Genomic DNA, 10,362 nt, shown 5'->3' on the forward strand with positions numbered 1-10,362 from the left:
GCGTCGGTTGCTAAGCAGGACAGGCAGTGATGGCAAAAACAGCCGGCTGGCCAGATAAATGTCCTCGGCGAGCTGCATGTGGCCCGCGGGCCATAGTTTGAGGACCCTTGCTCCAGAGACCAACATGCCCTTCCTCTAAATGCTGATGAGGTTAATTGGGAACAAATCACAAGCTTGTTAAAATAGGTTCACTGGTTCCACCCCAAGGAATCTGATGCAGTAGCTTCCATATGGTCCTGCCAGCCCATAAAGTAAACTTCGAGTAGCACTGTGATGGAATTCACAGAAGGATGTGTGTAAAACCTACATAATAATGTCTGAATTTCCCACCCTTCTTTCTTTAACATTATCTCTTCTCCCTGCTGTAGCCGAACCCATCTTTCTCTCCGTTTTTAATTCATATGGATTTGCCCCATTCTCTCCTTGAGCTCCAAATACCAACAGACGTATCTGGAAATCAAGAGTCAGGTCTATGAATGAGAGCAATCTAACGGCCAGCCACTGAGGCCTTTGCCGCGTCCCACCCAGCTTCTTCCCTGAGATGATTTACGAGGATGGGAGGAGCACGCCTATAAAGAGTTTTGTAGTTTGCTTTTAAAACAATGCGCCCTCACCATAGGCGTAGAGCTTGTCCTGTCCTGGAACCTGAGGCTCTGAGGCATGTCAGGTGCGGCATGTCTTCACTTGGTTGGCATCCCATGATCCACCTCACAGTTTCTCTTTCTCCAAATATCCCACAAAACGTGTTCTTTGTGGTATCAAGGCCTGTGGCTTGTGCCCCAAATCCGCTTTCTGCTCTGTCATATGCATGGACGTGAGCGGTGGTGAGCTGTGATGCCGTAGATTACTCCAGAAGCATGCTTCCCTGGGATAAACCGAGGAAAGGCGAATGCATTCCTTATGAGTTAACAGTCCTAACGTGGCAGAGTACAGGGAGGGCTGGAAAAAGTTAGACCCTCATATATGTGAAGAAATCACATCGCGTGTTCATTTGGCCAAAGATAATCATTCTGTGTAGCGCACTTTCAATTACCATTACAAAGCCAATAGGGAAGGGAAATCCATATGAATTTTTAACAATTATTTCTCAAAGACCCTTTTACCACGTTTTTCAAGGTCTGTGCATATATTTGGGTAAAGAGTTCTTATGGCCTTGTTTGTTGACCAGGTTTTGCTGATAGCGACCTATCTACCATGATTCCACTGGCATTTGCTTTATGTACTGGTTTATTTTTTGGTGGATGCCCAGGGACACTGTTCATGATACTGTCGTTCATAGTGGACTATAAAGAAGTTCATTGAAATATAGCCAGGCCTCTCCAAACATACTGCCCCCACATACATACACATACACACACACACACACACACACACACACACACAGAAGCTTAGTTGGTATTTTAGATTTGCCATCATGACTTGGTAGATGCCAAAGGCTCCAAAGGGTGCCAAAGGCTCCAGGCACCCTTTGGCAAGTCTTGGTACCGCAGTAAAAGCAAGAGCACCAAGGAGCTCATTGGAAAGGGACGACATCATCTCTTGAGTGCCTCACTCTTGCACACACTCCCCGACTAAGTAGTAGCTTCAGGGCAAACCGAGTTAGATTTCAGAGTGAAAAGGGTCTCACTGAGCTAGTGATATTTCAACACAGATTATATGGATATAGAGGATATAAATAGCCTTCTATGGATTGGTTTTAACCATTTTTCAAAAATATTCCCTCAAGAAGATACAGGTTAGAAAGTGCTAAGAACTCTTTTATCGATGCAGGATGATAGTGAAAATGAAATGATGCCTGTCTAGCTACACAGTAGAGTTTTTGCTTTGGATTTTGCTTTTGTGTAGAAACGTACATAGTACATTACCTATGCGAACAATTTTGAAAGATTTTCTCTTCTGTTTTTGTTTTAATTTTTTTTCACTCTGAGAGTTAGACCTCAGCTTTTATAAACTTTTGTGCCAAATGCCTTGCCTGCACTCACCCAAAGGCCCGGTGCTTCTCCTTTGTTTTCTGAAGGAGAACAAGACCAAAAAGCCTACATTCTATTTTTCCCTATCCTAATTCAGTGGGGGCACCAGTGCTGTCCTCCCAGGCTTAGGTCTTTTGGTCCCATATTTTAGGGAAAGAGGAAGATAGTGAAACCCTGCCTTTGTAACTATAAAAACATGATAGACTAGATGAATCTAGTCTAGATAGAAAGTATATGATTTAATAATATGCATAATGCCTCAAGGGCAAGAAATGTCAGCCTAACTCGAGTTATTTTCTAATCATAGCATCAGCGAGACCCTCGCTTGAATGAAATTTTGTTCCCATTTTATGATGCTAAGAGGGCAATGCAGATCATTGAGACGTATGAGCCTGATGAAGATCTGAAGAATAAAGGTAATGAAAATGCAGAGATGTACAGGGGGGAGGGCAGGTTGGTTCCAAGAAAGACCGAGAAAATGTGTAACTTAGATTTTTAATTAAAAATATCTCCAAAAGGGTTCTAGAGTTCCCTGGAGCCAAGGATTCATAGCTGGCCTTTTTTTTTTTTTCCTGCTCTAAATATAAATTTCATCCTAGTTCAAAATTCATATACTCGATGCTGCCTGGAGTAAAAGTTAAGCTTATTGTCTTATTAAAGATATTATAGTGATATTTTCCCATGGTACTTGTTTATCCTACATCTCAAATTTTACATAATGCTCACAATATAAGAATGCCAACTGTAGTCTGTGTTTGCAGTCTTTGAAGGTGATTTTGTGTTATCTGAAAATGTACACCTCTGTGTCTCCCTTTTTTCTTACCAAGCCACATACCTTTAATGGACAAGCTGATGTATCGTATCAACCCCATTTGACCTCTGGTATGAAAAATACGTGATTTATCATTGGGGTTCCTAAGCCTCCTCCATTCTCAGTGCAGCTTTGGAAACAATGTATTGTTATTCATTCAAGTATTTATTACAGGAAGGGCAAAGAGAGGAAATTGTAAACCTCCCTCCCCATAGCAGTGGAAAACACTGTCGGAGGATAGGGGAGGAAGAGACTAAAAATAGAGCTGTACAGGGCTTGAGAGATGCCTGAGTTTGACCCTCCGACCCATATTTTTCTGTGAAGACTGGAAGGGGTTGTGTGTTTATTTTCTCCCTGTCTCTTACCAGCGAGTCTCGTGGGCCCCGGCTTCCCCTCTTTAGAACACAGATCCATGCTGCATTGCGTCTCGTGCCACATTGACCGGGTCCACATCCGACTATTCAGTTGACCTTGAGCTGATTCTGACTCAGAGTGGACGTGCACGGTGCCATTGCAGGAGCAGATAGCCCAGCCTTCCCAGGTGTCTCTGATTGTGCCAGACTGCCTGGCTGGCCATTCTACATGAGCACACCCCGGATACTCTTTCCGAAACCAAAGTGCTTTCCCTTTGGTTCCAGTCATACATTGGCACCTTTCTGCTACGCTCTTTCCTCCCGGGAGCCTACGTACCATCTCTTTGGTTGGTGTTAGTCCAAAACCTGTTCCTAGCAAGAGTGCTTCATGACCTCCTCCTCCCCTGTTACTGTTCCGAGCATTGTAATATAGCACGCACTGCAGGGGGTTGAAGCTAAGGTAAGCGTGGTTGGTAGACCAGCTGGCTCTCTGCAGTAGTGGGAGGTGATCTGGTGAGGTCCTGGCAGCCCTCTCACCAGTGTTTCTCTCCTCTGGCTTCATTATTTGACATTTGTGGAGGTTTGATTAGACCTTAAGCACTGGCAGATGCATAATGGGGTAAGAAATGCCCTACGTATGGAAGGCACTTGTGACGTATTGAAGGAGAACAGGCATGGAGAAAAACAAATCCATAACAACATGATAAGTATTATAAGAGAAGCATGTGTGTCCTAGGGTTTTCCTAGAGTTCTTCCAAGCGTGACTCATCTATGAAACATCCACTGATACAGTTGAAAAGACGAGCTTCATCATTTCACAAAGGACCAAAACTGACCTTACAAAGAGTCCATGATTATCTGGTACAAGAGACATTCTAATAAACGCCCACGAGCACCAAGGGGAATGTTCGGGCAGTAAATGGTAAAGCGGAGACAAACAGGACTTTCATACAACCCCCCATTCCCACTTCTAGGGGGAGGCCCCTAGGGAAGGTCTGGCATGATTTCTGAGCTCCAGGGGTCAGATCTCTGTCTTCAGACCTGTCCTCACCTTTAGCTGCCACTCAGGTCTGTGGCTTTTGCGTTTCCTCTCTGTGTGCCCGACTGTCAGATTCAACTCTGGACTCCTCACCTGTGGCTTGAGCTTCACATCCATGTTGTTGTGGTGGTCATCATCTTGGGCCGTTGCTGCTGACTCGTGACTGCCCACGTGTTCCAGAGTGGAATGGCTCCGCAGCGTTTTCTTGGCTGTCATCCTGATGGACGCTGATCACTCGGCCTGGTCTTCCATGGTGAAGCTGGGGGGGTTTGAAGCATGTGTGTCCTAGGGTACAGGTAGAGGTACATTCGGCCTGTAGTAGAACCACCATGTGGACATCTAATGGGTAGGTGTGATGCATACTTATGTGTAACATAGGAGTCCCTGAGTGGTACACAGGGTGAAACACTCACCCAGAGACACCTTGGAGGAGAATGGATTCTGGTTGTCTGCATTCAAAAGACCGGAAATGCCTGCGGAGCCGGTCTATGCTGTATACACGGGCTTGCCGGGAGTGGAACATGGCTCCCAGGCAACCAACAACAACGTATATAACCAATTCTGAGTCCCCCATCCTCTGGCCTATTCCTTTCCTTGCATGGGAACATGGGGCCCTTATTCACCCAGTTTTCCATGCCAAGATTTTAACTCTTGGAGTCACTCTTGACCTGTTTCATTCTTTTGCAACATACCTGATCCCTCGGGAAAACCCAAAAGGTTTATCCTCACCATAAATTCTGAATACATCGCTTAAATAAAATCGTATTACCATCTCACTTTTGCCAGACTTCCCAAGCCTGCATCCTCTCTACCTTGGCACACCAGCTGACTGCTCAGCGTCTCCTGTCTCCTCGGTGCCTAACAGTTTATATACTCCCTGCAGCAGCCGAAATAAGTCTCCCGAGACTCAGTGCATCTGTGGGCCATTCCACTCTTCAGATCCCTCCAACAGCAGCCACGAACTACCCCTCCACCCTCATTTCCAGCTGTTCTCCCCCCGGGTCCCCCTGGTCATTTGCTCATCTCTCTGCCCTTGAATATACTCGGCGCACATCTTCCTAAGTCACTGTGCACCTGCTCGCCCTTTGGCTGGGAAGGAGGAGCCCCATGTGTGCATGTGGCTTGCCCCTGGCGCATGCCTGTGACCTCCTCAGCAGGGTCTCCCTCTCCGCCCTGTGTAAAATAGCATCGTGTGCATGGCCTGTCACTGCTGCCTTGTCCTTGCTAGCACGTGTTTCACATTATAGTGTATTATCCTCATGGCTTCACTGATTGGCTTCTCATTCCCTTGACAGTGCTGCTTCCACCATGGTATCTCTCCCTCAGGGGCTTAAAACATACTTGCTGGTAGGAGGAATACATCCTAAAAATGTATAGGAGCTTAAGTTTTTAGTGCGATAATTGTTAGCATGGAACATGACCGAAATGCTCATAAACAGAATAATGGATAATAAATTGTGATCTAGTGATATATGAACTACTATGGGAGGGTCAGAAAGTAATGCTCCCAAGGTCTCAGTGCACACACGCACAGGTTGCTCCTGGACAAAATGTGGGAAGCCTTTGTCACTGCTATCCGTGCGGGGCTGCAGTCAAATCCTCTCGTTCATTTGTTTATCTGAGTCTTGTTTGGGTGCTTTTCCAAAAATAGAGTCCATCAAAACTGTCCTCTGAAGAAATCTTCTGAGCCAGTTAGATTCAGAGCAGAGAGACCGGTCAGAAGATTGTGGTCACTGTATAAGGGGATTCTTAAGGGGTGACCATATAGAGATTTTTCTCATAGAATAGTCGCTGATGCTTATTAGGAAGAAATTGTCAGAAAATTGAAAACTGCACTGGGGAGAAAAAAATTGCCTCGGGAAATTTTCCCATCACATAACGCACTGCGCGTTCTCGGAGGGTAGTAAGCTCTGCCCTGTAAGACTTGGTTGAGAAACTTTACCTCACCCTCACTGCAGACCTGAGCTTCCCCCTGCAAACTTTGCTGTTCCTCAACTCAATACCGTTGAGAAAGAACACAATTGGCGTCCACCCAAGGTGGTCAGGCGGATGTTTGGGCCTGGTGTGAACTGAAGACGCAGCGTTCTTCAGGATCTGGACCTTCAGACGTCATGGATGTACATACAGGATATGCTAAGATTTAGTAGCTTCACATTTTCATACTTTTGTTTAATCAAGGTTCCTATTGTTTGACAGCAATACTTTTGACTTGCCCTCCTGCATTCAGTAAAAAGTACATAAACAGGAGCAGTGCGTATCACCTGAATAAGTCACAAGAAAGTTTAACAATGATTTCAAGTTGCAAATGCATATAGTGGAATAGCTTCTGCATCGACTTTCAAACATTCCAAACAATCTATTATTTGGACAGATAGACGAGTGTATCTAGTATATCTCGTACATGTAGTAAAGATAGGAATGTAGTGAAGTTGGGAACATTAAGCACAAAACCAGGGTAACTGTCTCTGTGTCAGTGCCCTGTGGTGTTAGTCCATGACTGTTTTTTCTGTTATGATCTGTACTCTTCTATAAGCTTGAAATCAGTTTCCAATTTGAGAAAAAATACTTAAAAAATACAAAAAGATAATTCCTGCGGATAGTCAACATGGCGGAAGAATGTGCCGGGATATCAATGGGCTGCCCTTCCGTTGTGAGATGGGCCCCCCTTCCTCATGCAAGGAGAGTTTGGCTGAAGCCAACAGAGGCTCATTGGGTCCCATTGCAACTACCAGTTACACCATTCCCATTGTCATCAGTCCCATACCCAGCTTTGGAAATAAAGTAGGAAAAGTGAATTGTTTGAATTCAGAAAGCCCAGCATCTCCAAGTGGACCCCCTGCTCCATTCAGAGGAAAGAAGCAGTACTTTACAATGGTATCATTTCCGTTTTTTAAAAAGAGCACCTCGCAGGGAGATTCTCATTGACCATTCATGATGGTATGACAATTCTGGAACTAGACAGTTTCAGCATTTCCCCCCATTTAGCAGAAGAAGAAACTAAGGCCCAGAATGGATGAGTGAGTGAGTAGCAGGTGTAGATGTAGGTCCAAGTCCCCTTGGCCTCTGGTAACTGCAATGCCTGATGTCAAAGTGTCCCCAGAATGTGGTACGCTCCTGGACGTAGGAAACTATGGGACACTCCTGCATCATAGACCTGAAAGGAGGACACTTACTACGTGTTGGCAGAATATATTTCAGTGCTTCAAATAGACATCTCCGTCACGCTATTCTGCAGCTCCTTTCTAGACCATGACAGTTCTGGGGAAAAGACCTAAAGTTTTCCCTCTTCAATGGTGTACGCTGCCTTGAGATCATGCAAAACATGACACTTGTACCTTCAGAACCACAAACTCTACTAGGATATTCTTTTTTCCCCTAGGCCTCATATCAAGTGATGGGTTTTGCAGATATCTGATGTCTGATGAAAACGCCCCAGTCTTCCTAGATCGCTTAGAGCTTTATCAAGAAATGGACCATCCCTTGGCTCACTACTTCATCAGTTCTTCCCATAACACCTATCTCACCGGTCGGCAGTTTGGTGGAAAGTCTTCAGTAGAAATGTACAGACAGGTGCTCCTGGCTGGCTGCAGGTGGGAAACGCACAATGGCTATTTATTTTTGCACAGACTGCCTTTGGGTTCTAATTACTTTTTTTCCTGAACCATGTTATTGTTGTTAGTTGCACTCAGGCTGGTCCGCAGGTCCTGGTGACCCCAAGCGCAGCCACCCAGTCTTGCAACAGTGTCATGATTGGCTGCAAATCAGACAGTTGTGATCCATAGGGCGTTCACTGGCTGGCTTTCAGAAATAGCTTGCCAGACCTCTCTTCCTCGTTTGTCTTAATTCGTGAGTCCGTCGAAACCTGGTCAGCATGATAGCAACATATGTCTCCTCGCCGGGGGGGTGGCCGCTGCCCTTGAGGTTCATTCAGTGGCGCTCGAACCCGTTTGTCTTGCCTGGAAGACAAGACTTTTTATCACTGAACCCCGTTACCGCTGCCTCCCTTTGAAGCATAGCAAATGGCAATGAAAGCAAAGAGAACTTGTGTCTCTCTTTAATTAATTTTAGCCTTAGTGAGGAAAGATAGTTTTTATTCCAGAAAAGGTCTTCCTGTGAGTCAAGTGATACTTTTATGTAAATTGAAAATATGCCCCAATAACTAGGGAGAAAAAGAAAATACATATATTTCAGAAGTTATATATCAATTTTTCTCTTGCTCAAAGGCAATCAATCCACCCAGGAGGTGTCTCTGTTCATTTTATTTAAGAATTTAACTTAACTCCATTTAACTTAAAACTGAGCTATCTGAAAGTTTAATTGAATTCAAAATGGTTTTCTCTTACAAAAACTGGCAAACATTTCTAACTTTTATTATAATAAAAATTCTAAGGTGAAAACTAAGAAATAGTTACATTGTGTTTTTTTTTCTTGGTTATTAATAACCAGTGCTTTGTTTTTTCAACCCACTCTCGGCAATGAGAGATAGACTTTAAAATAAACGAACTACATCATCACTTCCACCCCTGAACTCTTCTGTGTAAATCACTAAAATAATAGTGTATTTTCATTAAATAGGAATGGCCAGACTAACATTACCCGAACTAACAAAATGAAAAAATAAATTTTTGAGCGTCATTGACCACCCCACCCACATTCACAGCCCACCCATTATCCCCAAAGAACCCCTTGTTTCAGCTTCGTTACAATGAGGCTTTCATGCAGCATCAAGCTGCACGTTAGGGCTCTCTGATCTTTCACTCTAGCACGGTCCCCCTCTGATTATATCAACTGGATGAGGTGTGTAGGGTCATCTTAAACTATATGCCCCCCAGAAAAAAATCCTCTTGTGTAAGAATTCACTCTACTGATTTAAGGGAAGACATGATTTTGATCCCTTTCGATTTGCGCGTACAGCTGTATTTAAAGAGATAAAGTTACAATGCCACTGTGTCCCTAGATGCGTGGAACTCGACTGTTGGGATGGAAAAGGCGAAGACCAGGAACCGATCATCACTCACGGCAAAGCGATGTGCACAGACATCCTTTTTAAGGTAACTTCAAATCACACGCCCACAGGCTCTTCCAGTGACTCTGAGCAAGCTGGAAATAACGCGGTTGGAGAAGAAATAGCAAATTATCATTGTCTCAAGCATTTTAGCATCATATCCCCTCTGGTTTTGAGGATAAATTAAAAATAAATTTCTCCAATGAAGGAAAACCCACCCTTCATGCTACGGGTTCTGCATTCAGATGGCCACAGTGCCTCACAGTGAAGTTTCTTTAGCGGTCAGCATTGTTCTCCTTCCCTTAAAAAACACCTTTTATTCATTTTATCAACCTGTTGACTTGGTAACTTAGCATTATTCCAGAAGGCCACCCAGGTAGCATAAAACGATAGACTGTAGAAAATAAAATCGATTCTAAATGGTGCCTGTGCGGGTAAAACAATAAAGGAATGCCCAAGTAAGGTGGTGGTGGTGCTCGGGTGCCATGAAGCCTCGCGCAGCCTATCGTGGCCCCTGTGTATGACAGAAGGGACCCCTGCACGGCCCTCTACCCTTGTCACAGTCGCACAATTGTTGCTGTGTGTCAGCCCTTAGTTACAGCCACTGGGTCTATCTATCTCATTGAGGGGCTTATTTTTCGCGGGCCCTCTTCTGTACCAAGTATGATGTCCTTCTGCAGGGACTGGTCCATCCTGATAGCATATCCGAAGTACATGAGATGAAGTCTCACCATCCTCCTGTCCAAGGAGCAGTCTGGCTGTGCTTCTTCCAAGGAACATTTGTCTGGACTTCTCGTAGTCCGTGGTACCCACTCGGACAAGGCTGGCATGTATGAGTGCTCGCCGAGAAGTCCTAGTCCCTGACAAGCCTTCCGTGAATCCCTTTTGCGATCCAGTGGAAGGAAAGAAAGGGTGGGTCACAGTGTTAGTAAAGTTCAAATAGAGTCATTGTTACAGAGAAGCACAGCTATTCTCAATCTTGAGACTAGAAGTTTCTCCTAAGGACCCGCACAGACGAGAACAGACCATTATACAAATAGGCATCTCCCATAAGGGCCTGCCGGTGATCTCCGGTAAGATTCCAAGGCTAGTTTTTCAGAGCGTTCCTTAATATGGCCCAGTGGTGTCCTACTAAAGGACAAGCCAAAGAAAATGGGATTTTTTGGTTTTGTTTTTTTTTTTTT

General features: G+C 44.6%; 1 protein-coding gene across 4 annotated transcripts in view; it reads left to right on the plus strand.

Moving 5' to 3' along the window:
* The window catches only part of PLCB4 (phospholipase C beta 4), a 422,814-nt gene that overhangs the window by 318,478 nt on the left and 93,974 nt on the right, over positions 1-10,362 (plus strand). For all 4 annotated transcript variants that reach the window (XM_045295217.1, XM_004698161.2, XM_045295218.1 and 1 more), the window contains exons 12-14: positions 2,278-2,386; positions 7,553-7,763; positions 9,131-9,224. In XM_045295217.1, coding sequence (XP_045151152.1) covers positions 2,278-2,386; positions 7,553-7,763; positions 9,131-9,224 — 414 coding nt within the window. The remainder of the gene's footprint in view (positions 1-2,277; positions 2,387-7,552; positions 7,764-9,130; positions 9,225-10,362) is intronic.

Source organism: Echinops telfairi, unplaced genomic scaffold, assembly GCF_000313985.2.
Source record: "Echinops telfairi isolate 266 unplaced genomic scaffold, ASM31398v2 ScPeMD7_5592;HRSCAF=6446, whole genome shotgun sequence".
Classification (NCBI taxonomy): Eukaryota; Metazoa; Chordata; class Mammalia; order Afrosoricida; family Tenrecidae; genus Echinops; species Echinops telfairi.